Here is a 26,657-nt window from a genome sequence, read left to right as displayed (position 1 = left end):
ATTACTCCGTACCTCAGTGCTTTCCTTTGTAAAATACCTATTAAATTAAATTAGAGTCTACATGAAGATGTGTGGGCCCTCCATTGCCAAAGTTTATGAGGAAGGGGATGTTCTGTAGTGTGTGGACCTACTGGCTGTATATTTTTGGAAAACTGTCGCTGTTGGTACCATGTTTATAAATGTCTGGAATACACCACGGTAAACATCCCTTACTGAGTCAGTCTGCTTTCTTAATACATTGATGGAAAGGGAGTTGAAAGCAGCTTCTTTTTTCACGTACTGAAGTTTAAACTTAAAATCAAATAATAGCTTCATTGTTATTTGATGTGAATAACAGTTTCACGGGTATTCTGAGTATATTTCTAACAGTGTATCAGGCTAATCGTCTGACTCCAGTTTTATGTGGATAACACTGAAATAGAGAGGTAAAAGCTAAAATAACAGCCCCCCTCATTGAATCTCTGTTTGAATTCATGGCTCCTAAATTTGCAGCCTGTGGATCAGCAGTTTTCTCCTTTACTTGCATCTGTCACTAGACAGCTTATTAAAAAACACAGGTCTCCAGGCCCCATCTGCAGAATTTCTGATTCAGGATGTCTGTGATGGGGCCTCAGCTTCTCCACGTGTAACGGGCTCCCAGGTAATGCTGATCTGACAGCTTGGGGAGCCCGCTTTGAGACCCAGCGCCATAGATGATCCCACTAAGAGCCCTTATTACTATTTACTTGGAGTTTACGTAACTGTTCATCTGTGCAGTTTCTATGAAATCAACCTGTACATCTCCTGGAAACCCAATTTGCCTTTTTCCCCTTGGGTGATAGTTTTTATATTTGTTCAGCAACTTTTTGCTGAACAGCAGCACAGACTTCTGTCCTAGACTAATAAGCCTACTTCACATTTTAAGAATCGTCAATTTTGAGATTTTTCTTTGAGGATCTACTTTTCAGTGTGGCCTCAACCCATACACGCACGGACCCCAGAAATCAAAAGTCAGCAGAATAAAGTCATTAATAAGGGAAAATCTGACTTTAATGAAAGTCAGTGCAAACTGACGTTTCTGCATGTCCTAAATATGATTGAGGACATTCTTTAACAAGCGACATGCCCAGGAAGTGACCTAGAGGAGCCTCAGAGATCAGTGATGACTCCCTCGAGGGGCGGGTGACCTACAGGCTCCTTGGAATTATTGTTAAGAATTGCCCCCCGATGATCTTACCTGTTCTTATCCATGCACGCATTGTGTCTTACATATTCATAGCTTAGATTCCTGTAAGTTATGAAAAGACTTTGGAAGGTACTGGTTTCTTCTGTAGCTTGGGACCCACGGGCGTTTCTCCTTTATCCACAGATCACCATCCACAGTGCCTGTTGAGAAAATACCTCACGACCTTTGTCTGTTCCCTCACCTGGACGCCACAGGTAAATCAGCTGCTTAGAATGCCCTGGGAGAAGGCAATGGCAACCCACTCCAGTGTTCTTGCCTGGAGAATCCCAGGGACAGCGGAGCCTGGTGGGCTGCTGTTTATGGGGTCGCACAGAGTCGGACACGACTGATGCGACTTAGCAGCACCAGCAGGATGCCCTGGCCCTTCTCAGTGCGTTGCTGTGAGTGGAGACATGGGTATATTTTTAGGTCAATATGACAATACTCAACTTTGATATATTTTTAGGTCAGTATGAAAATACTCAACTTCGAGCCAACTATCTTTTTTTACAGATACCTACTCCTTTAAAATTTTTTTCTAAGCTATATTCTCGGTGTCTTTCCCTTTTTGTTTCTTGGTCAGTAGCTAGAGACACTTTGCTTGGCATGAGAAGCTGGGTCCACGCATCACTTGGAAATTACATGTCCAGTTAGAACTGTGTATCAGGAATAATCATGTTGGAAAAGAGTTGGAAATATTATTAGGCATTTCTTTTTGGACATTTTATGTCATTTATGCCAGTGACCCTTGCATTTTTACACTAGTGGTTAATCTTTAAGTCCCCGTAGGCTTTTGAATTGTTCCCTAAAACCTTGTTTGAGTGGCTGGTTGGGAATAATATGTTTTTTTAATGTACAAAGTCCTGTGTCTTACAGTAACTTTTAAAAACATAAATGTGAATTACCTTTGGATTACAAATCTGATTATAGACATGTTTGTACATTAAATAATATATTTGATTAAGTATTCTATTTTCCAGCCAAAAGGAAGTCTACTCTGAACCCAAGATTAAAACTTGTGTACCATGGAAGAATCCTATTAGTCAAAGTTTTCTTTGCAGTAAAGAGAGCAGTTTTATGAGTAGACTTGCTAAGATTGTTTTTTCTAAAGAGCTGGGCAGAGTAATCCTACCCTCGAATTTCCATGTAAATGTAGCTGTGGACTTCTTTTTTTTTTTTTTTTTGCCTTTTTTATAAAATTCAAACTTCAGAATGATTTTAAAAGAACCATGTCATCTTTCAGAGTCGGTAATTGTTATTTGACTCCTTCTGTCTTATACTTGGAAAAATAACGTATCTCCCCCCTCACCTATTGGTTCTCAGTTAAAGTCCTATGAGAACAAAGCTTCCTGGACTATCAAATCACCATCCCAAATGAATAACAAGGTTTTTAAAACTTATTTTTTAATTAGGGTATAATTGCTTTCCAGTGTTACTAGTTTCTGCTGTACAATGAAATGAATCCGCTATATGGATACATACATCTCCTGCCTCCCCCCAGTCCCACCTTTAGGTCATCACAGAGCACTGAGCAGAGCTCCCTGAGCTATACAGCAGCCTTCCGCTAGCTCTCTGTTTTACACATGGATCTCCATGTATATATGTGTGTATATGTTAATTTGTCGTTTTTCAGTCGCTAAGTCACGTCCAGCTTTTTGCAACCCCATGGACTGCAGCACATCAGGCTCGCCTGTCCTTCACTATCTCCCAGGGTTTGCACAAATTCATGTCCACTGAGTCAATGATGCTATCTAACCATCTCGTCCTCTGCCACCCCCTTCTCCTTTTGCCATCAGTCTTTCCGAGCATCAGAGTCTTTTCCAGTGGTTCACTTCTTTGTATCAGGTGGCCAAAGTATTGGAGCTTCAGCATCAGTCCTTCCAAAGAATATTCAGGGTTGATTTCCTGAGGACTGATTTGTTTAATCTCCTTGCAGTCCATGGAACTCTATAAAGAGTCTTCTCCAGCACCGCATTTCGAAAGGATCAGTTCTTTGGTGCTCAGCCTTCTTTGTATATATATGTCAGTCTTACTCCCTCAATAACAAGTTTTTGCACAGAAAGACCACTGTTAGTGCAGCTTGGCTCGGAGCAGCTGTGGGAGAGGGTGGATCTCAGCTGGTCCAGTGACCACATCCCGTGTGTGTAGATGGCCGATGGGTTCCACTGACACCTTACCGTTTAGTTCTGCTTTTCCCTGTGGCACCTTGAGACACAATTAAATCAACACCTTGCCTGTTCACCTTCTAAGCTGAAAGAGCAATGAGGGAAATGCATATTCAAGTCCCTGGGAGGCACAGCTCATGTCCCTGGGACTGGCAAAATGAGGAAGCCCTGCCGTATCTGGTGTTGGCCTGGGTGTGGGGCAATGGTGAACATATACGCACTATCATATATAAAGTACGTAACTGACAGACACTGTGAAGCACGAGGAGCTATATTCAGTTTTTGTAATAACTTTTAAGGAAAAGACTGAAAAAGAACAGATATATATATATGATTTCCCTGGTGGCTTAGTGGTAAAGAATCCTGCCAATGCAGGAACGTGGCTTTGATCCCTAGGTCGGGAAAATCCCTTGTAGAAGAAAATGGCAACCCACTCCAGTACTCTTGCTTGGAAAATCGCATGGACAGAGGAGTCTGGCAGGCTGTAGTCCACGGGGCTGCAAAGAGCTGGACACGACTTAGTGACGGGTCAGCATCATCAGCTATGTGTATGTGGATAGCTGAGTCACTGTGCTGTACACTGGGGACTCGCAGAGCATGGGGGTGTAAAGCATTCTGATGGGGGGTTTCAAGGCACCTCTGGGTAACTTGGTTGGTGTGGTGGGCTAAGCTGTGGGTCCTGGAGCCTCGACCGTGTTTCTCTTCCGCGCAGGAACGGTGAACGGGAAGTACTGCTGTCCTCAGCTTTTCATCAACCACCGGTGTTTCTCGGGCCCCTACCTCAACAAGGGCAGGATCGCCGAGCTGCCGCAGTCGGTGGGGCCAGGCAAATGTGTGCTGGTCCTTAAGGAGGTAAAGCTCGTCCACAGCCACAGACGGTGGGGCAGTAGGGGGTTGGGCACGGTCCCTGAGGGAGTCACAGGAGTTGGGGTCCATTCATGTGCCAAGCACCCCCTTCCTCTCCATCCTGCACGCTGAAGGCAGTCATACACAGATGGGAACAGTGTTCCAGCCCGGGAAGACTCCCTTCTATTGGAGGGGGTGCTCCTCCCTCCCCAAGTCAGCGGACACGCTCACTAGATTTGAGTAAAATCTTTGGTGGGTCATCACTTTTTTGTTTAAAAAGGTGACCTGTCTTGAACCTTCGTATAGTCCCATTCCTGTTTTTGTGACAAAAAAGCATGTCCAGAACATCACCTGCACCATGATGAGGGTGTTGTAATTCCTTGGGCACGAGGGGTCTGTTTATCCATCCATTTAGCCACTGAACAAACTTGCGTGAGCTGGGCTTTGTATCAGCAACAGGGCCTGGGCTCAGGGAAGGGGGCCGCCCACTCTAGGGATCGGAAAAGCCGTCTGAGCAGCCTGGAGCGTCAGCGGAATCATGGGAAGGAACGCTTGAAGCGCCTTGAACGTGCGGACCACAGGGCCAGGCCTGGAAAGTGCAGAAATCTGAGTCCAGAGAGTCCTGGGGCCTGGACCCTGTCCCTGGCGCTTGGCCTGTGTTCTTATTTAGGCCTGCTTTTCTTTAGACCCATCACCTTCATGTTTTACATCCCCAAATTACTGGAGGCCTGGCCCAGCCTAAGTGGCGAGTGGAGCCCATTGAAGAGAAATTGATAGTGAAAGGGAGATGGTGGCTGGGGGAGGGCAGCCCCTCTCAAGGGCCTTAGGGAGATCCGGGTGGGAGGTGAGCTCCAGCTGTGTTAAGCTGACACAGACTGTAGACCCTGCAGATGTTAGACTTGGTCAGGGAAGAAACCAAGCCCAACTTACACACGGGAATTCCTGTCACAGTGTAAAATAAGGCCCCTAGACCAGGAAAGGGCTCCCAAGTCCCCCAGCAGTTTCAGGCCAAGTGGTCATCCTTGCCACAGCCTTGTCCCCTGCCTGTATTTGTGCCTGACTTTGTTGCCAGCGATCAGAATGGAACGGGAGACTGGCACAAACCTGGTACTTGTTTAAAGTCCCTGTGAGGCCGTGTCACACCCACGTGATTGTGAGGTCTGTGGCCACCTGGGGGCCCTGTTAACAAACATGGGGACCTTAGAGCCAGTCTCTCTCTGAGGCTTGACTAGTTTGCTTTGCTACATACTTGGTCAACAGTAGTTAGCCCTGATTGATTCTCTGAGAGGTGCCAGCAGCTAAGTTTAAAAGCCAGGCCAGAGCAGTTTTTTGGTGACAAAACTAGTTTTTTGCTGATGTTCAGAAAATGCATGAGGCAGGAAAGAGAGAAAAAAGAAGCAAGCGCTTTAGTTCTGTGAGTGCAAGAAAAGGGTGAGTCTGCCAAGCCAGGCTTTATGCTAATAGTCCTGCCCTGGACCTGTGTTTGGCTTCAGGTTGCATTTCACTTACAGAGAATGAGATCATTGGAGCAAAGACAGAGCATGTTTGCTTTATCGGGCCATCAGGGGTGTTCATAGTTAAAGGTTTCTCAGACTTTGGGAAATGTAGGCTGATGGCTGTTTTCCCCCTGCTTCTTCTAGAGGTAGATGAGGTCTGTGCACGTGGTCACCACGCTGGCATTTGTTGAGGGGGGTGTGGTCTTGAGTGCTGAGAGGGTGGCGGACCAAAGACTGATCTCCCTCAGTCTGTGTCTGTGGGCGTAGTAGCGCTGTAGCCTCAGCAAGTGCAGGAGTCGGTGTGGGGACTGAATGGTCCATGTATATTTCTTTTTGCCCATCTACACCTTCCGAGGATTTTTCGATCTGTTACTGCACACTTAGCAGCTACTGTCATGTCAGATAGTCTCCTAGCTGTGGGAACCGAGGAGAGAATGAAACATCGTACCTCGATCCATCTGTCCATTTAGACAGGTCCAAAGCAATTCAGGAGTCATAAGCATGTGCTGGTGGGTGCTGTGCTGGAAGCTAGGGGTGGGGGTCAAGGTGAGTAGGAACTGTGCCCCCCGGGTGAGTTGATTCCCCCCTGCCCATGGCCTCAGAGCAAGGACTTAGGCATTTCAGGTTATACTGGAAAGAGGAAAAGTCCTGCCTACGTGGCACCTGGTTAAGTCAGTCGACAAGTCAGAGATGCAGACGTGCCTCTGGACGATATTTTCTGGATTTTATACTGAACATTGACCACTGAGAACTGTGTACCAAGCATGTGGGTGATGGAAACTATAGCACATACGTAATGTGTGACGCAGGAATTAAGTAGACAGTGTCCAGGAAGGTCGGGAAAGATGTAATTTTTTCTTGTTAAGGTTTTTTTATAAAGAAGAGAAGATACCTTTGTTGAATTTTCTCATTGTACCATAGGGTAGGATTTTGTAGGAAAGAAAATCAGTGGCAAGTGCTACCTCCTGAGCTTCCCTCTACTGACATAGATTTTATGGTACCAAACAAGTTTTTGGCGTGAATCAATCATTCATTAATTTTTAGGTGTGCAGAATAATTTGATTTCAGTGCCCTTCTTGAAATTCATTGAAGAAATACCCCAAATTATTTATTGAGCACAGGCATGGTTCTAGCTATGATGAATCAAGCAACGAACAAAATGAAGCCCCTGATTTCATTGAAAATCCTGATTTCTCGAGGATTAGGTTCTAGAGAGAGTGATGGTAAACAAATAAATCAACATGTTTTGGATACACGGAGGGTTTCCTAGTGACCTAGATATGGACTGTGAGAGTCAGGCCTTAACAGCAAGGGGAGGGAGCTGTGGGACCGGGTAAGTGATTCGGGCAAGTGAAGGTTTGCCTGTTGTACAGCCAGTTGGAGATGGGTGTGAGAGTCCAGCACACATTTGGTGACCATGGGTTTGCTAGTGTGTGGACAGTGTTTGCAGCCAGGTGCACTGTGGGGTGAATATAGGTGGAGGAGGACAGTCCAGCAGTTGCAGCCTGAGGTCACTGTCATTTGGGGGGGGTGCACAGAAGGATCAGAAGAGCCTCGGGTCCTGAGAGTAAGGGTAGGAAGTGTCTGCAGAGGAGGCAGTGCCCCCAGCTGCTGACGGGGTGAAATAGGACAAGGCCAAGAAGGACTCCTTCTTGGCAAAGCCGGCATCTCAGGTGATCTTGGTAAGACCTGTTTCCGGGAAGCCCCGTTGCACTGTGCCCCTGTGGAGCTGAAGGAGAGAGAGAGGAGTCCGTGGGTGTAGGCGGTTCTTGAGGGTTTTACCTTCGGTGGAGACAGGAGTGAGGCGAGGCGCCGAAGATGAGAGATGGAGAAAGTAGTTGTCCTCCTTTAAGACGGGAGGCTGAAGCCCAGTGCACACACACAGGGTGACAGTCCAGCGGAGAGGAAGGGGAGGATGAGGTGGGAGGGGATGGTGTCCAGTGGGCTCGGGCTGCTGTCACAGGGCACCATGGGCTGGACCAGGCAGCTCAGAATGCAGACATGGATGCTCACGGGTCGGAGGCTCCAGGTCCTCCATCGGGGGCCAGCCCAGCAGGTGGGTGAGGACTCACTTCCTGGTTTGCACGCAGCCACCTTCTTGCTGTGTCCCCATATGCCTGAGAGGGAGGGAAAGCTTCCATCCAGCTGTATAAAGGCTATTGCTTCTCTGTGATAATAAATACACACTTCATGAACCCTAAGAAATCCAGTGAGACGTTGCTGTAGCGCCAGTTTCTTCCTTGAGTTACTCAGACCAGTCTCACGCCAGTTTATTGGGAATAGTTTCATCGGCCTCACAGTGAACACCCTGTTGGTTATCTGGGGACAAGTTGTGTGCTCCCTTTTGTGGTCGAGCACAGTGGCATGAATTCTGATGCTTTGCAAGCTTCAGTAATCCAGGCTAACTTGGGTCATTGTAACAGCTGTCAACTTCGCTATTTTCGTGGAGAGAACTCTAATGCACCACTGTGTCAGGTACACACAAATTATTCCGCTCACAATTCCGAGGTTTTGTAGAGAGCTTGTTGAATTTAGAGACATATGATGTGACATGGGGAGAAGCCATAGGAAAAATTATTCAGTATCTCATGCTGTTTACGATTTAATTGCTGGCGGTTTCCACTCTGAATTGAAGTCTGGAAGGCATTTGCTTTTCACAGTCACAAAATGCATTTCGATGTACAAATAAGATGTAGCTCTGGGGTTTTTCTCCGTGAAGCACAGTGACAAGACTGGGGTGAAATTTTATTGTCTGTTGATAAACACTTGGTGTGTGATTTCAGCCAGTGCCAATTGGATTTATTTTTAAACTCAGTTTCTGTAAATTGTACTGACAATAAATAATAAAACCAGATGATTATTCTAATAGAGAAAGCATAAACACACCAGAACTGCTTGTATTGCTGTGTTCTGGCCGTTGAGTGCTTGGCAGAGCTGTGTTCTCTTGGTGAGGCTTTACAGGCACCTTGGAACACAGCAAAATGCTGCGCAGATGAGAAAAAGACACTCGCCAGGCTAACTGCTGAGAGTAAAGAATATTTTAAGATCAAATCCTCAGTGATGAGAAAGCTTTGTTTTTCAGAATTAAAGCAGGGTGCAGACCATGCCAGTTACATCCTGGAACACTCCAGGTACATGAAAACTGAGACTTGAACATTTCTGCAACATACCTTTCAGCTGGGGGCTTCCCAGGTGACTCAGCGGTAAAGAATCCACCTGCATTGCAGGAACTGCAGGAGACTCGGGTTCAGTTCCTGGGTTGGGAAGATCCCTTGGAGAGAGGCATGGCGACCCACTCCAGTGTTCCTGCCTGGAGAATCCCATGAATGGAGGAGCCTGGTGGGCTTCAGTCCATAGGGTCAAAAAGAGTCAGACACGACTGAAGCGACGGAGCACGCACGCACGCACGCACGCACGCACGCACGCGTCTTCTGTTCCCTTCCCATAGGTAGTGTGCCGATCTCCTCTGCAGAGTGGTAGGTGCTTCAGCAGTACGGCCAGTGTCCTCCCACCTCAGAAGAGATTTTTTTCACTCTTGTACTGGGTTTTTACTCGAAACACAGTGCGTGAACGCAGAGCCTGGCTCACTCCTCGTCTGGATGGGCAGGGACTTCGGGAGCAGGGGCTCCGTGTCCTGCCTCTGCGCTCTGGGACCCGGCACAGCGCAGGTCTTCAGTGAGTGGGCGGTTCATGGAACAAGCCCCGAGATCTCAGGGTTCCTCTATGTGCTGTGATGCCCCTTCACTTTCTTTCTGCGCTCTGCATCCCAGTAGTGATGGCTCACGTGCATGCCTGGAGGAGGAAATGGCAGCCCACTCCAGTGTTCTTGCCTGGAGAATCCCAGGGACGGCGGAGCCTGGTGAGCTGCCGTCTATGGGCTCGCACAGAGTCGGACACGACTGAAGCGACTTGGCAGCAGCTGGTCCTTCGGCATATTGCAGTGGTTCTGGCCATATGCTTATTTTCTTGCACTTGGGACTTGGGAGCGAAGGGGTAGTTTGAGAAAGCTGTCAGATGACATTAGATACTCAGACTTCCTTTCGAAACACTCTCATCTCTGAGAATTGTCCTAACGTTAAATATGCATAAGTGGGGTCAGCATTAGGTGAGTTTCAAATAATTTGTTAACCCTCTGTACAGATATTTGCTGCTGGTGCTGCGGAGTCACTTCAGTCGTGTCCAACAGAATGCAACCCCATAGATGGCAGCCCATCAGGCTTCAAAAGTGTGGGCACACATCTATTATCTCCGTCTTAGTGATTCCTTTTGAAATATATTTTAAAGAATAAGATGGAATTCTTAGTAACCACTTGTACTGAAGGGGAATCTAGATGAAGGATGATCAGTGAACCTTTGGAGAAAACAGTCCAGTTTTTCTGCAATCTGGAAGGTTAGCGAGAGCTGACCACCCCACCCCTCTTGCCCCCCAGTGACACACACTCTCCCAGGCAGAGGCCTTGGATTTCACTGCCTTCCTATCCCATTGATGGGAGACATCGTTGGTGCCAGTCTGCAAAATACCGTCTCCGACTCCATCCAGCCTATCACTGAATAGAGGTGCAGGGCACACACCCCGGAAGTGTCAGCAGGGTGCTTTCTCATTTCAGCAGAAATGGATGCAGTTGAAGTTCATGGCCATTCCTTGTTTTTCCCAACAGATTCTTAGCATGCTCATCAACGCAGCTTACAAGCCTGGGAGGGTGTTACGGGAATTACAGCTGGTGGAAGACCCACACTGGAACTTTCAGGAGGAGACGCTGAAGGCCAAGTAAGTGTCTTCAATTCTGGAAGATGTGGGTTCTCAGCTTTCTTTATCTGCCCGTTTGAAACTGGTCCTTCCTGTTTTCAGCATGGCCCAGAGAAGTGGAATCAACAGAAGGACTGTTGTTCTGCAGTTCTGGGTGCCCCGCACAGATGTGCTGGCTACACGCAGTTTATTGTGTTAAATATTCAGAATAAAAATGTGCTGATGAATTGTTCAATCCAAAGGGAAACATTTATATAAAGAGAGGCGTTCTCCTAACATTATTATACATTTTTCATTAACAGACCTTAATATCTGATACTGTCAAGTCCATAGCAGGCACAGATGTTCTTATCTTTAGAGTTGAGAATTTTAAAAAACAGGAAGAACCAGTACCTCTGTTTGATTTTGGTTAAAACACAGTGGGTGGACATATAGTTGGTTACTAACTTTATTTGGAAACAGGCTAATTGGAAAGGTGCTAATTTGCTTTGCTTTAAGTTTCTGGAACTCAAACTGAGCACACTCACTGGCTTCCTATGTGAGAACTCAGTTCCTGAGGAGATGGATAGAAAAAGACCCATTTCTCAAAAATAGCTTGATGTTTAATAATTGCTTTGATGGTTTCAGAGGGCTTTTAATATTCACTTAATTCTTTTCCAATGGAATACATTTTCACTGGTCGCCTTCCTATATCACGGTATCCTAAGACTGCATTTTGCTGTAACATTTGGAAAATGATGCTGTTTTAAACAGTGAACTACTTTTCAATGGCTAGAGCATACCTAAGTCCTCTTTTAGAGAAAGTAGTGAAAATTGAAGAATTCTGAATAATTTCTATGGCCAACAGTGTTTTTTTCTGGAGTTAACGTACACAAGGACTGAGTGTAGGTGTGGTAAAATTTGCAGTTATATTGCATTCATTGTTAGTTATCCACTCAAACTTTCCTTGTGTCTTTTTTGAGCATCTCTATAATTTTAGATACAATAAAAGTCATCTAAGGTCCGATGATACTCTGCAAAATCACAGAAGTTAAAGTGAATATATAATACATGTAAATAAGGACAGTGCTGAGCTGTTGGAAGCATCGTGTTGATAAAGGGTGACACCATATTTCACCCTTCCCTTCTTTTCCAAGGAATATTTAAATGAGCTTCACCTATAGCCCCCCCAAAACAAAACATGTTTTTTTCAAATCTGATAATCTTTATTTTTCTACTATAGTTAAGTTGGTGGTCCTTAGCATTGGAGAAGGAAATGGCAACCCACCCCAGTGTTCTTGCCTGGAGAATCCCAGGCACGGGGGAGCCTGGTGGGCTGCCGTCTATGGGGTCGCACAGAGTCGGACACGACTGAAGCGACTTAGCAGCAGCAGCAGCCACAGTAAAATGTTTTCTCCCAAGGTCAGTTCCTACTGGTAGAGGTGGCAGGTAACCGGGGCAAGTATTTACACAGAAAACCCTTGTTTCTAGTTTTAAATTTTTTCTGTAAAATTCAATACCTCTAAAATATACACAAGGATATTGAAATAGTGAAAGTACAGGAATCTTAAATTCCGTTAAGCTCTCCCCGGCTCCATAAGCAAGCCAGAAACTCGCTCCAAATTCCCAAAATGACAGGGAGAGTTTATTTTGCACTGTTTGCCCTCATTTTCATGTTCCCAAAGTCGATCAGAGCTTTTATGAAACCAGCCTGACACAATCAAAACAGACACAGTGTGACCCAGCCTTGCTGCCTTGTAAAGGCAGCGTATTACCGATTATATCAAACATGACAGCGTGTGCCTTAGCAGAATCTTACATAGCAACTTGTAATGAGAAAATGTGCGTCTGAAGTGGGTTTCAAGCGTCTGAATCAGAGTAGCATCTCAAAGCAGCTGCTAATGATGAGAGATTTATAGTCAGCAGGAACACCCCTTATAATACTGTGTTGCTTCACCCCTTCTGATGTGAAACGACAACTTTTTTAGATCTTGATAACATTGATGTTTTTGTCGGTGCGAATGGGAGGAAAGATGACTTCTTCCCATTTTGCTGAAAGGCTGAAATGCTTTTGGTCATGAATAAATTAACTCAGCGAGGAGGAGAGCTGCTTTAATGCATTTACTTGTCTTGGCTGTGGTCCTCAAATTATAACATCACAGAGAGTGTTCTCAAGAAGAAATAATATGAGCTCTTCATCCATAGGATTTTGCAAATGCTGGCACTTAACATCTGGGGGTTCTGATTGGTTTTTTCCTCTTCTGTAAAGACCTGTTAAGAAGGTGGGGGTGGCATTGACAAGGTGGTTGTTGTCAGTCCCTAAGTCATGTCCAACTCCATGTGACCCCGTGGACTGCAGCACGCTGGGCTCCCCTGTCCTTCACTATCTCCTGGAGTTTGCTCAGATTCATGTTTGTTGAAATGGTGATGGAATCTGTAACCTCTTCCACCGCCTTCTCCTTTTAGTGTGAGTCTTTCCTAGCATTATGGTCTTTTCCAGTGAGTCATCAACATCAAGTGGCCAAAGTATTGGAGCTTCAGCTTCAGCATCAGTCCTTCCAATGAATATTCAGGGTTGATTTCCTTTAGGATGGACTGGTTGGATCTCCTTGCAGTCCAAGGGACTCTCAAGAGTCTTCTCCAGCACCGCAGTCCAAAAGCATCAGTTCTTTAGCACTCAGCCTTCTTTATGGTCCAGCTCTCACATCTGTACGTGACTGCTGAGAACCCCATGGACAGTAGTGACAAGATTTGACCCATAAATAGAAGAAAAATAAGCACTGTCATCTGTTGTTTTCCCCCAGCAATTTTTGCCTATTTATCCAACAACTGGTGGGCTGCAGTCCATGGGGTCACAAAAGGTCCGACATAACTGAAGTAACTTAGCATGCCTGCATATCTTTTGTACCAGAACAGATTATTGAACTATTTGAAGACTGTATGAGTCTGTGATACAATGAGTCTACAACATGGATTGAAAGGCAAAAGCAGGAATAGCTCTGTGGAAAAGGGAAACCGGCATACTAGTTAGCTCACTTCAGCAGTTCTAGATGAGAAAGTTGCTTGTTTCTGATGTATGACATTACTAAATCAACCTACATTATTTTGAATATTAGGAGAAAGAATTTAGGCTATGCTTGGCTATACCTTAGGAGGAGTTAAAAGAATTCCTATCCTCTGCATTTAGAGACATTTACATATGTTTTCCAAAATGTATATAGAATCTTCCTGAGGGGGAAAAAAGACAGTTAGCTCTTATGTGAATGACTTTTGTGACAATCTTTATAAAAGCTGGGTGGAGTTTTAATAGATTGTCCCAGTCTTTTGTTACAATTATGCAGAATACTTTAAGAGGAAATATCCTGATTTTTGAGTGAATTATATTTCTTAATCACTTAGGCAGAAACAAGGGGATAAAATCGGATAAAAGTCAAATCTTTACCCTTAGGTGAGTCATGTTCAGCTCTATGGCAATGATGTTTTGGTTCATTTTTCCACACGCAATGACTAATTTTGCATGTGTTTTCATTTATTGGCATTTATTCATGCCCATACTTTGTGAATGGTAAGATGTAATACTTGGCTATCAAGGAGAATTATTTGAAAAAGGATTCCCTGAGAGATTTTTCACTGAAAAAGATTTTGCCTGTTCATGTTCATTTTTACTTCGCTCAGACTTGAGAAATCTGCTCTCCTGAAAATGTATGCTGTAAACATTATGATAAGCAAGCAGGTGAGCCAGTTTCTAAAGAAAAGACAGAAATTTTGATGTGTAATAAATTCATCACGATTGGGCACAGCATTCCTGGGTCACATAGACCAGTTGAGGGTGTTCTGAATCAGAATTGTCTTTTGTAAAATAAATACACACCCCGTTTATCACTCAGAGTTCCCATAACTTGAAATACAGGAATCAAGAAAGAAGAGAGAAATTTCTGAGGAGCTGAGTATCTTAAGACTGAAAGCCAGCATTGCACTTTCTAGACCCGAGTTCTCGAGTAAGAAGACATGACCTAGGAAGTACAAGCTTTGTTTTGAAAGAAGTTGGGGTCATCCCTTACTGTTTACTTCTAGTGAGAAGAGTGGTTTTTCTCATCGCTTGCCAAGCATCCTTATTTTCTTCATTCATCATCTTTTTTTCCCTTTTAATTCTTCCTTAAATATTTCAGAAGGTAAATTCAGCTTGACAGACTGGAACCTTATTCTCTGTTGTCATATTTCTGTCACAAGTAAATCTTGCATCACAAACTTTTTTTTAAAAGGTCCCAATATGGGTCATTTTGTAGATGAATGATAGAACTTAGACTACACTGAAGTCATTCTGCTTGAACGCACTTTGGTGTTTCCGTTCTGTATTTCTTTTTGACTCAAGGCCCATTTTGATTTTCTCAACTCTTAACTGAAAGAGAAGAGACTGTTTTGCCCCAAACTCTTGTTCCTTTATCTCGTGTGTCTTTCTCCGACTCGTCGCATGCGCTCACAGGTCAGTTCAGTTGCTCAGTCATGTCTGACCCTTTGCGACCCCACAGACTGCAGCACGCCAGGCTTGCCTGTCCATCACCAACTCCCAGAGCATACTCAAACTCATGTCTGTTGAGTCGGTGATGCCATCTGACCATCTCATCCTCTGTCATCCCCTTCTCCTCCCACCTTGAATTTTTCCCAGAATCAGGGTCTTTTCAAATGAGTCAGTTCTTCACATCAGGTGGCCAAAGTATTGGAGCTTCAGCTTCACCATCAGGACTGATTTCCTTTGGGATGGACTGGTTGGATCTCTTTGCAGTCCAAGGGACTCTCAAGAGTCTTCTCCAACTCCACAGTTCAAAAGCACCAATTCTTCAGTGCTCAGCTTTCTTTATAGTCCAACTCTCGCACCCATACGTGATTACTGGAAAAGCCATAGCTTTGACGAGACAGATCTTTGTCGGCAAAGTAATATGTCTGCTTTTTAATATGCTGTCTAGGTTGGTCATAGCTTTTCTTCCAAGGAGCAAGCATCTTTTAATTTCATGGCTGCAGTCACCATTTGCAGTGATTTTGGAGCCCCCCAAAATCAAGTCTGTCACTGTTTCCACTGTTTCCCCATCTATTTGCCATGAAATGATGGGACTGGATGCCATGATCTTTATTTTTTGAATGTTGAGTTTTAAGCCTGCTTTTTCACTCCCCTCTTTCACTTTCATTAAGAGAATCTTTAGTTATTCTTCACTTTCTGCAATAAGAGTGGTGTCATCTGCATGTCTGAGGTTATTGATACTTCTCCTGGCAATCTTGATTCCAGCTTGTGCTTCATTCAGCCCGACATTTTGCATGGTGTACTCTACATATAAGTTAAATAAGCAGGGTGACAGTATACAGTCTGGATGTACTCTTTTTCCAATTTGGAACCAGTTGTTCCATGCCCAGTTCTAACTGTTGCTACTTCACCTGCATACAGATTTCTCAGGAGGCAGGTCAGGTGGTCTGGTATTCCCATTTCTTAAAGAATTTTTCACAGTTTGTTGTGACCCACACAGTCAAAGACTTTGGTTTATTCAATAAAGCAGAAATAGATGTTTTTTTGGAATACTCTTGCTTTTTTGATGATCCAGAGGATGTTGGCAATTTGATCTCTGGTTCCTCTGCCTTTTGTAAAACCAGCTTGAACATCTGGAAGTTCTTGGTTCATGTACCGTTGAAGCCTGGCTTGGAGAACTTTGAGCATTATTTTGCACTCACACATGGATGTAACTCTTTAGTTGGTGGGAAGTTATTGGAAGGCCACACACCTCCTTATTGATGTTGGGCGGGGAGAATCCTCTTCATTTGCCCTCTTAGGTGCAGTGCCTGGGAGCCTGTAAACTAAACTGACAAAAGATAGCAAAATACAAAAACCATTTCTGTGCTGGTAGGATGCACGCACACACAAAAGTGCTCCATGCTGACGTTGGAGCTTACACCTAAGTCAGGCATAACCTAATAGGGGGAACGAAATGGGAAGAAGAAGCCTCTGCTGCTGCTGCTAAGTCGCTTCAGTCGTGTCCGACTCTGTGTGACCCCATAAACGGCAGCCCACCAGGCTTCCCCGTCCCCGGGATTCTCCAGGCAAGAACACTGGAGTGGGTTGCCATCTCCTTCTCCAATGCATGAAAGTGAAAAGTGAAAGTGAAGTCACTCAGTCGTGTCCGACTCCTAGTGACCCCATGGACTGCAGCCCACCAGGCTCCTCTGTCCATGGGATTTTCCAGGCAAGAGTACTGGAGTGGGGTGCCATCGCCTTCTCCTAGGGGAAGACAAATAGGTTTCTTTGGGAAATACTAATGGGTTTTTTAAGAGAAAACCTGGGAGATAAGAAAGTTCAGGATAGTTTATGCAGGCAGGAGTGGTCTTTCTTCTTCAAGGCCATGGAACTTCTCCAGGAGGAGATTTATAGTAGGTTTACCCCTGAGATTTATGCCCCAAAGAGGGGATTTATGATGATCCTTGTTTCTCAGAAGTTTCTGCTTTAAGTCCAATCTCCGATAAAGCTTCTTTCTGCATCTGTTGAATGGTGAGCCATCTTCCTCTTCAGATAGCCTTTCTGTGCACTGTGGGGTCTGCGTGGGTCCCCACGTGGCCGTCAGGGAGCCGGTCCCTCTGAGGTCCTCTTCCTTCCTGTCCTGTTTCACAGTGTGCGTCTGACTCCCATGTCAGCTCAGCACCCGCTCTCCTCAGCGGATTCCTTTCTCACACTGGGATTTCTCTAGAACCTTGGTAATGCAGCTGCGCTGTGGGAGAAAGAGGAAGAAGTCTTGAGAAAGCAGAAATGTAGCCAGCGCTCTTCTCTGAGGACCATCTGACCCGAGGGTCTGCTCTCCCCCAGGTGTCCTCCTGCGGCTCTCTCCTCCCCTGTCTTTTTCATTATCCTTGGACCTCATCACTTACTCCCCGAGACCTTTTCCTCATTCCTCCTTCCTTCCAGGAGTGTTATTTGTGTCTGCTGCGGCCTGCCTGACGGTCTCATTCAACATTTCCCCCTTTTTCTTCAGAGAACTTGTCGTGTGTGCTTCAGAAACCTCATCTTCAGGTTTACAGCAGCCCTGCTGGGCACTGAATAAACTCCCAAGGTGAAGTGTTGTCCCTCTGGACTCACACTGGGATAAAGTGAGAGAGAGGCACTGGCCCCTGCTTTGGAGCTGCAGCCACATGCCCTTCCTAAAGAAGAATGTCACTGGCATACAGTTGTTGAGCCTTCAGAAGAACAGGAAGGAAAAAACAAGTTGACATAAACTCAAAGGCAGCTTATCTATCCCATGTTCTTAGTGAACCAGATCTAGGTTTTGAACATGAAATATCTAATTCACAAGTTGCAGCAGTGATGATCTCATGTTATACTTGCCTTTGTACAAATTGCCCGTGGTCCCTGCCATGTTTTGAGGCTGACTGTTGGAGACACCCCGCCAACTGAAGATGGTTCAACTTGATTTTTCAGCTTTACGATGTGAAAGTGACGCACGTTAGGCTGAAACCGTACTTGGACATGAGACTGTTGATCTTCCCCCGGCTTCTGTGCTGCCCTGCCCTCTGGGGTGGTGGGCAGAGGCCGCGGTCCCCCGTCAGCCACAAGACCACGAGGGTGAACCTGAACTCTTCCAACTGTCCCGGACACAGACAGCCCTTCTGTTTTTCACTTCTGTTGTCAGTTAATTACATGTGATATTCAACACTTTATCATGAAATAGGCTTTATATCAGATGGTCTTACCCAACCATAAGCTAATGTAAGTTTCCGGAGCACATTTATGATGGGCAGGTAAAGCTGTGAGGTTTGGTACATTAGATGTATTATTAATACATTGCATTTTCAATGTAGGATGTTTTCAACATAAAATGGGTTTATTGAGATACAGCCTCTTATCAGAGGCTTCCCAGGTAGCCTGAGTGGCACAAAGAATCTACTTGCAGTGCAGGAGTTCTTGGTTCGATCCCTGGGTCGGAAAGATCCCTTGGAGAAGGGAATGGCTCCCCACTCCAGTATTCTTGCCTGGAGAAGTGCCATGGACAGAGGAGCCTGGTGGGCTACAGTCCATGAGGTTGCGCAGAGTCAGACATGACTGCGCGGCTAATACTAGTGGTGAAGAGCCCACCTGCCCGTGCAGGAGACTGAAGAGGCCCGGGATTGATCCCTGAGTCGGGAAGATCCCCTGGAGAAGGAAGTGGCAGCCCACTCCAGGACTTTTCCCTGGGGATCCCATGGACAGAGGAACTTGGCGGGCTCCAGTCCATGGAATCACAGAGAGTCGGACACGACTGAGGGGCTGAACACAGTCCCCATCGGGAGTCAAGGAAGACCTGTACACAAGTGTATAAAAGGGCACTTGGGCCCTGCTGATGTGGAAACTGACAAGGCCGGCCTTCCCTGGTGGTTCTTTCTCTCTCGGGCAGTTTTTCCTAAAAGTAATACAAGTATTCTCAGCCAGTTACTACTCTGTGCATCTTTCCTGGAAAATGAATTATCATTCAGGATTTCCTCTTAACAATTAGGGGGTCCCTCAAGGGCAGAGTTTAATAGGCCCAGTTGTTTTGATGGGTCCTCATTTCAGTGGACTCTTAAGTTTAGTGAGATGTGAGTTAAATGAAGACCTGGGATCTGTTGCCAACTGAAAGACTTATAATCATTTTGTACCAATGATAGTTGTAAAAACTGTATTGAAAGGTGACTCAAACCTATTTCCAAGAACTTACCTTTTCAGCCAGGGTGATTTACAGCATTTGAATGAGGGCTGCAGGACCTGCTTTTAAGACAAGAAGCCATCCAACCTGCTTTTCAGAAGATCTGGGTTCTAGTTTTGCATTGGTGATTTCATACGGTTTTTCTGGGGCAAGAGAAAGTTTTTTTCTCAAGAGTCTGGAGCCATGAATGACACTGTTTGGATTCTAGAAGCATTCTGAAGCAGTATTTAGTCACATATACCCTGGTGAGAGTGGGCTTCCCACGTGGTTCAGACTGTAAAGAATCTGCCCGCAGTGCAGGAGACCTGGGTTCGATCCCTGGGTCAGGAAGATCTCCTGGAGAAGTGAATGGCTCCTCACTCCAGTATTCTTGCCTGGAGAATCCCATGGACAGAGGAGCCTGGTGGGCCGCAGAGTCAGACATGACTGAGTGACTTTGACTTCACTCAGTAGTGAGAATGCACCGAGTGGAAGCCTTTTTTTCGGGATCCCAGGTTCTTTCTGGGTGTCAGTGACCATGCGTTCGCTCACCACGAATATTGCCCACAGCACTGGGCATTTCTTAAAAACAGTTCTGTGAGCTCATAAGGAACAACGGAAGCAGACGGAAGAGAAACCACACACAACCCACCCCGCTGTTAGAGAGCGAATGCGCTGCTCAGGAGTCCACTGTGTGGAAGAGATCTGAGCGAGCCCGTGCTCTCTTCATCACCGTTCCTTCTCTGTTTCCAGGTACAGAGGCAAAACGTACCGGGCTGTGGCCAAGATCGTCCGCACCTCCGACCAAGTAGCGGACTTCTGCCGCCGGGTCTGTGCCAAGCTCGAGTGCTGTCCAAATTTGTTCAGTCCTGTGCTGGTTTCTGAAAACTGCCCGGAGAACTGCTCTGTTCACACCAAAACCAAGTACAGTAAGTGGCAAGCGAAAGGAACCTGTGGGTCTGAGCTGCAGGGTGATGTAGTTGGTGGGCTATGTTTTTTCCCCAGACCTTTCAAATAGCTTTTCATAGGAATAGCTGCAGGAGAATTCTTTAAGGTTTGCTTGGTAGATACTCATGCATTTCTCTCCTGGTGTAAGGAATAGGAGGGGGTGTCGTCTCTGGTTCTTTGGGGACCACAGTCCTGGATGAGCTGCACCATGGTTCTCTTTGGGTATCAGACACTAATATATAAGCGTTTGTTCACTTACCCCAGGGGGTTTCTTGATGGTTTTTATAAACGCCATCTTCATGGACCTAGTGGGAGGTACTGGAAATAGACAGTTTTGGTTGGTCATTTTGCATCCAAGGAAATTGCAGTCTGGAGGCTGGTGACTTTCCTCTGCCACACAGTCACCGTGAAGTCTGTCACCTGGGTGTTTTCTTTCTGATGCCTCCAGCCGTTAGATAAAGTTTCCTTTGGTGCATTTGGTTCTTTTTTGAGAGCTCCATATGGAACAGTTGAAGCTTCAGTTAATTGGGGAAGTGTTCTGGATGGTGATCATCATTGGAAACTGGATCGCAGTTGGTTTTAATTAGTTGATTAGCCATTCAACTTATAAAATACATCAGTATTATTGAAATTTGGTGAGAAAATTTCTAAGTAGCGCTCTAAGGGGGTAACACAGACATACAGCTCTGCTGTTGAATTCAGAAGTAAGGCGAGTGTCCACTGAATGAGTAAAGAATAACAGGTAAGGAACACTATTTGAAAAGGAGAAAGATGCCCCATTAATTTGGCTTGTGTGTTCACCACCAGTTCTGAGAGGGACCACTTCTGCCCTTGATACCTGTGACCACGAGGGCATTGAGACAGGGTTCCTCCCTGTGAGCTATTTTGTCAGAATTGTTCCCCGAGATGAGAACGGGATGTGAAGCTTCATCTCAAGTGTTTCTCTCTCTCTCTCACTTCCCCCTCCCTCTCCCTTCATTTTTCCATCTCTCCTCCCTCCCTCTTCCTCCACATATGCCCTGGATGTAACCTTTTAACAACGACTTTAACCATCTCTCTCCCTGTAGCTTATTACTATGGGAAGAGAAGGAAGATCAGCAAGCCCCCGATTGGGGAAAGCCGCGTTGAGAGTGGACACCCTAAACCGGCCAGACGCAGGAAGCGACGAAAATCCATGTTTGTGCAGAAGAAGCGGAGGTCGTCCGCCGTGGACTTGGCCGCAGGCTCCGGAGAGGTACGTCCGGCTCGGACGCTGCTGACCGTCGATCGATCGGGAAGCAGGGCCACAGCTTCACTGCTGCTGCCGAGGCCGTGGTTTGATGCTGAGTGATGGGGATCATGAGCTGGTACCCTGTCTAACTTGTAGAACAGACTTAAAACTGCAGCGTCTCTGGCAGACAGAGGTGCCACTGGGGCCCTGGGTGGGACCCTGGGGTCTGTCTTCTGGGCCTCCTTGGACAGACCTCACCAGCAGGGCAGCACAGGTGCCAGGTGGGAGAGGGTCTGGGGGGAGTTGCCGGCCCCCTCCTGCCTTCTCTGCCGACTCAGCGCACCTCCCATCCCCCTAGGAGAGCGAAGAGGAGGGTGCAGACGCCATGGACGATGACTCTGGGAGTGAGGAGACCGGCTCCGAGATCCGTGATGACCAGACAGACACGTCCTCGGCCGAGGTGCCCTCCACCCGGCCCCGGAGGGCCGTGACCCTGCGGAGCAGCGTGGAGGCCGAGCGCCGGGCCCCCGTGGAGAGGTCGCGCAGGGCCCGGAGGGCACCGGCCGCCCCCCAGGCCGAGGGAGCCCCCCGGAGCCCAGCCACCAGCCAGGAGGCGGCAGAGGTGAAGCGTGGGTCTCGAGGACTGGCTTGTCTGGTGTCCCCAGTGGGGACAGCTCCGGGTGCACTTGGGCCCCTGGTTTAAGATAAATCTCTAGCAGCTGCTCCCGCTGAGTTCCTGGATTGGGCCCAGAAATCCTGGTACTCCGCATCCAATGAAGGGGGCAGTGAGCCTCAAGATGGGGTTCTGGGGAAGACTTTAAAGCCACAGGGACTCTTGTCAGGGGAACAGAGAGCAAATCCTCATGGTTCTGTTAAACCCTAGGCTTTCCTTCCTTAGGAGACCTTATGATGCTATAAAATGTGTAATCGGGGCATCAGGTCTCCTCTGAACCCACGTGTTACACAGTCAGCTGGCAGGTCGCCGGCACCAGCATCACACATGTCCACGGGGAGCAGCCTCTCGGACCATCACCGGCTCCTGCCACTTCTTTTCCACCAGGGATGGAGCCAGTGACAGGCTGGCCCCAGACCTCCTGAGCGTGGGAGTCACTGTCACCATCGCCATGCCTTCTTTTCTTGCTTTTAATTACCTCTAAAGACGCACAAGTCTTAGGAGCAAAGTCACAGCCCAGACGAGTTGCTTAGCGCCTCCCTGGACACTGGCTGTATCTGTGTCTGCCCGGGTGCCCAGTGAGGAGGCCGCGTGCAGTCCAGGAAGTCCGGATGCAGCCCGCTGGGAGTGTCCCACCATCTGGGAAGCAATGAAAAGACCTCTCGCTTCCCTTCTGTCTGCAGGATGTGAAGCAGGAGGAGGAGGAAAGGTTGGTTCTGGAGAGCAACCCGCTGGAGTGGTCGGTGACAGACGTGGTGAGGTTCATCAAGCTGACGGACTGCGCGCCCCTGGCCAAAATATTTCAGGAGCAGGTACGGGCTTCTGTCCTGGGTCTTCTGTGTCAGCTGGCTTGGAGTCGGCCACGCCAGGGGGAAGGGGCTTGTCACCACTGGGGGCAGGAGAGCAGGAATCCAGGGCTCCGCACTTGGTCCCACCAGCACCCCTGTGGGGGCTCTGACATCTGATGGAGGTGACATCTCAGATTTCCCCTGGGCATTCTCGGATTCCCCTTGGTGGGGGAGAGGAGGCGCTGGGGGGGTCTTAGGTGGCCTGGCCAGGCTGGTGGTCAGTGCTCCCGGCTTTGCCTTTGCTGGCGGGTGGGGGACGCTCTGTCCTCCAGTCGAGCAGTTGTCATCTGAGAGGCTTCTGTCTTCCCAGCTCCACCTTCCAGGAGAGAGAGCAGAGGCTTTGGTTGGTTGCTTCATTGGTGCCCATTGGCACTTCTGGGCTGCCCGCTTCTTGAGTAGTAAAGTCATAGGACTTGAGTTTGAGCAAACTCCAGGAGATGGTAGAGGACAGGGAAGGCTGCCGTGCTGCAGTCCACGGGGTGGCAGAGAGTCGGACACGGCGGAGAGACTGAACAGCAAGGATGATTAAGTCACAGGAGGGCAGCAGACAGACAGAAGCCTGAAGCTCTGGCCACGGAGTCACACCTGGGGCCCCACGGCCCTGGCCAGTCTTCCTGTCTCCACCCTCCCGAGTCTTCCTGTGACTGTCTTATTTGTAACCCCCAGGGCTTTCAGGGAAAATAGAGAAAAGTCGACTTGATCTTCCTAGAGGCAGAAGCCCTCAGGCCACTGCGTTTTACTGAACATTGCTTTCATCACCGTTCTTCAGCCGTGTTGATTCCTTTCCTAAATATCTGGTAATAAGCATGGAAGCGAAAACAAAGCTGATCTGAGGAAAAGGCTAAAATCCTGCTTATCCTGAGTCATCCTGCATTAGACTTTAACCCCTGTTTATAGTAAAATGTCAGCAAGTTCCGTGCCTTCCGAAGTTAAGACGTCTGAAACATGCCTGACCCTTGGCCTCTCTTAGGATCAACAAGGTACATCTTCGCATGTCACTGAGAGACTCGGCCCTGTGTCCCTATTTATTTCTCTTATAAAGAGAAAAGTAGGTAGAATTCAGTTGATTGCAGCCTTACTTATATTTAGCTTCTACATTAGGCCGTTTCCTCTGTCACAGTAGAAGGCTGTCGTGGGGCTACCTGAAGTCTGTGGGCACTTGTGGGTGTTTTGTTCACTCAGACCTTCGATTACTAATTTGTTCGTTCACTTTTGAGCCCAAATGCCACAGCTCTGATTTGATGAGGCCTCCAGGGGGTCACTTCAGGTGTCGGATGAGTTTTTAGGTGAACAAGGAGGGGCTGGGGGTTTAGCCTGTGTGAGAGTTCACAGCACATGGAATCACAGCCACACTCCTTCCCTCCCCTGATTCTGAGTGGTAAATTCAGAGACTTGTCATAATCACCAGGAGCTTTTACAAAAATTACAAGTTTCCTGTTACCAGAACATATGCTTTTTAATTCTGAAATGTTACAGCAGCTGCTTAAAAAACCTATACTCTATAATTTCATGCTGCAAACATGTACATTATGTAGGAAACCGCCACACATGTATAAAAACACAGAACTCATAAAATTTTGCCAGTCACTCACCTTTTGTGAATCAGAGCCGTGCAGTAAGCAAACTGCCCAAACTCCTTCTCCTCCGTTTCTGCTCACCCTCCAGATTCTTCATCATTTCCTTTCCCCATCTTTGGACTTCCGTGTTCACCACAGCCGGTTCTTCCCGTTCATTCTCTCTTGGCACGTGTTCAGTGAGCCCCTGTTATGTGCCAGCGGGAACTGCTCTGGGTGCTGAGGGTGGAGCAGGGGCAGCAAAGACCCCGCGCCCCGCTTGGCTCGCTGCTTTGACAGACAGTTCAGCACGAGGCTGTCCCTGGCCCCCCAGCGTCTCCAGCTCTGGGGACCTTTCTTATCTGTGCCCTGGGTGGCTCCTTGCACAGGTGTGTCTGTTCCCAGGCTGCAGGAGAAAGCCTGTCTCACTCATTTTGTGTCTCCTACAACTTCTCTGGGGGCTGACATTCAACTAGTTCTATATTTATTTTGTCCGAGTCTTAGCCACCTCATGGACTTCAGCCCACGAGGCTCCTCTGTCCATGGTGGTTCTCCAGGCAAGAATACTGGAGTGGGTTGCCATGCCCTCCTCCAGGGTATCTTCCTGACCCAGGGATCGAACCCAGGTCTCCTGCATTGCAGGAGGATTCTTTTACCAGCTGAGCTACCAGGGAAGCCAAGAGACTTATAGCACCTCCCCCAAAATTAATTTATGAATTTAGGGTTTTGTTTTTTTTTTTTTTTTGCTTTAGAGGTTTACAGAACAGCTAAATAAGCCATCAGTTTAAGAACAAACGCTGCCTCTGTGAAACTCCCTGACCCCTGCTGAGGTGCCTGCCTGCGTCAGCGCTGGGGCTTCTGGCAGCCCCGGGGCGCCTGCGTCTCCAGCTGGCAGGAGCCCAGGGTGTCTGCCCCTGCCCACCACAACCTCTGTTGTTACCTCGGGCCTGCAGGCTCTCGGACCCTCACCCATTTCCTCAGAATGTGAAGGCTTGGTGCCCTGGAAGGGGTTGCAGTGACAGTCAGTAACCCAGTCAAACAGCATCCAGATAAATAGACCCAGTCCTTACAGGAAGCAGGCTGGTCAGGAGGCAGAGCTGCCCGATGGGGGTGGTCCTACGGCCTCAGGCTGAGCCCTCTTGCTCTTCTTTCTACAGTGACTGCGGTTCACCCACCATTGAGTGAATCTCTGCATTGTGTATGGATGCAGAAAGCTAAATAAGACAGCCCAGAGGCTTACTCAGCAGAAAGCTAAATAAGACAGGCCTCAGGGCTCATTCTGGGTGGCGCAGGTTACAGATGTGAGGGTGTGTGTGCACACACGTGTCCACGTGCATGTGTTCTCCCGTGGAGGATCGTGTTGTGCGGTAAGGTTGTCTCTCCCTTCCTGATGGGAACTGTCAGGGCTGGTCTCTTGTCGGTGGAGAGCCCTTCCAGGGCTCAGAGCGTCACAGCAGAGCAGCAGGGGGACACCACAGCCCAGGAAGGGCTGGACCTGGGGTTCCGGGCAGCTTGCACACCACAGCCCCAAGGGCTGGACCCTGGAGACAGCCCAGTCCAGCCCTCCGTCCCTTCCGGTCCAGGCTAAGTGAATTTCACAGTAGCCAGTGTTCTCTTAGCAGAAAGGTTTTCTCAACAAGGGGTTAGGCAGCCATCAAGCCAAATTGCCATCTTGGCCAGCGCTCACCAGGCTCGGAGGGGACGAGAGCCACCCCTCCTGCCCTGGGCTGGGGATGAAGCCCACCATGGCCCAGGCGCCCCATTGAGTCCTGTCCCATCTGTCTCGGCTCTAACCCGCCCTCTCTCCCAGCAGGACATCGACGGGCAGGCGCTGCTGCTGCTGACACTCCCCACGGTACAGGAGTGCATGGAGCTGAAGCTGGGCCCCGCCATCAAACTGTGCCACCAGATTGAGCGGGTCAAGGTGGCCTTCTACGCCCAGTATGCCAACTGACCCCTCCCGGTCCCAGGCTGCCCGCTGGCCCAGCGAATGCCACGTCTTGGGTCTCAGGAGGTTTCCCGGGCTGGAACTTCCGTTTTCCCCAGACGTGTGTGATGGTGCGTCCGACAGGTGTCCACATGAGGGCCTCCTCCGCCCACCAGCCTGCTTGACATTTCCGTGTTTGCAGAGCACCCGAGCCCACAGCAGTGGTCCTGCAGGGTGTGAGTTACCGCTCACACCCCACGGGTGTGGACCTGCATCTCTGTAGACCACACCCCATCTTTCTCCTGCCCCAAACCAGGCAGCTTCCTAAGCCAAGGCCCATGCTTCAAAAACCCAGGCGCAGGTGATGACTTTTCCGTCGTGACCCAAGAGGA

At 47.8% G+C, this 26,657-nt stretch overlaps 1 protein-coding gene across 1 annotated transcript in view; it reads left to right on the top strand.

Moving 5' to 3' along the window:
• Nucleotides 1-26,338, top strand: part of SFMBT2 (Scm like with four mbt domains 2) — a 157,815-nt gene extending 131,477 nt beyond the window's left edge. The window contains exons 13-20 of the mRNA XM_068987562.1: nt 1,349-1,419; nt 4,082-4,221; nt 10,370-10,479; nt 19,860-20,035; nt 21,122-21,288; nt 21,623-21,886; nt 22,621-22,749; nt 26,152-26,338. Coding sequence (XP_068843663.1) covers nt 1,349-1,419; nt 4,082-4,221; nt 10,370-10,479; nt 19,860-20,035; nt 21,122-21,288; nt 21,623-21,886; nt 22,621-22,749; nt 26,152-26,292 — 1,198 coding nt within the window. The 3' untranslated portion in view covers nt 26,293-26,338. The remainder of the gene's footprint in view (nt 1-1,348; nt 1,420-4,081; nt 4,222-10,369; nt 10,480-19,859; nt 20,036-21,121; nt 21,289-21,622; nt 21,887-22,620; nt 22,750-26,151) is intronic.
• The last annotated feature ends 319 nt before the right edge of the window (nt 26,339-26,657 follow it).

This window comes from Capricornis sumatraensis, chromosome 15 (genome assembly GCF_032405125.1).
Source record: "Capricornis sumatraensis isolate serow.1 chromosome 15, serow.2, whole genome shotgun sequence".
Taxonomy (NCBI): domain Eukaryota; kingdom Metazoa; phylum Chordata; class Mammalia; order Artiodactyla; family Bovidae; genus Capricornis; species Capricornis sumatraensis.
The sequence above is the reverse complement of the archived record's forward strand: the minus strand, read 5'-3'. Positions and strand labels throughout refer to the sequence as shown.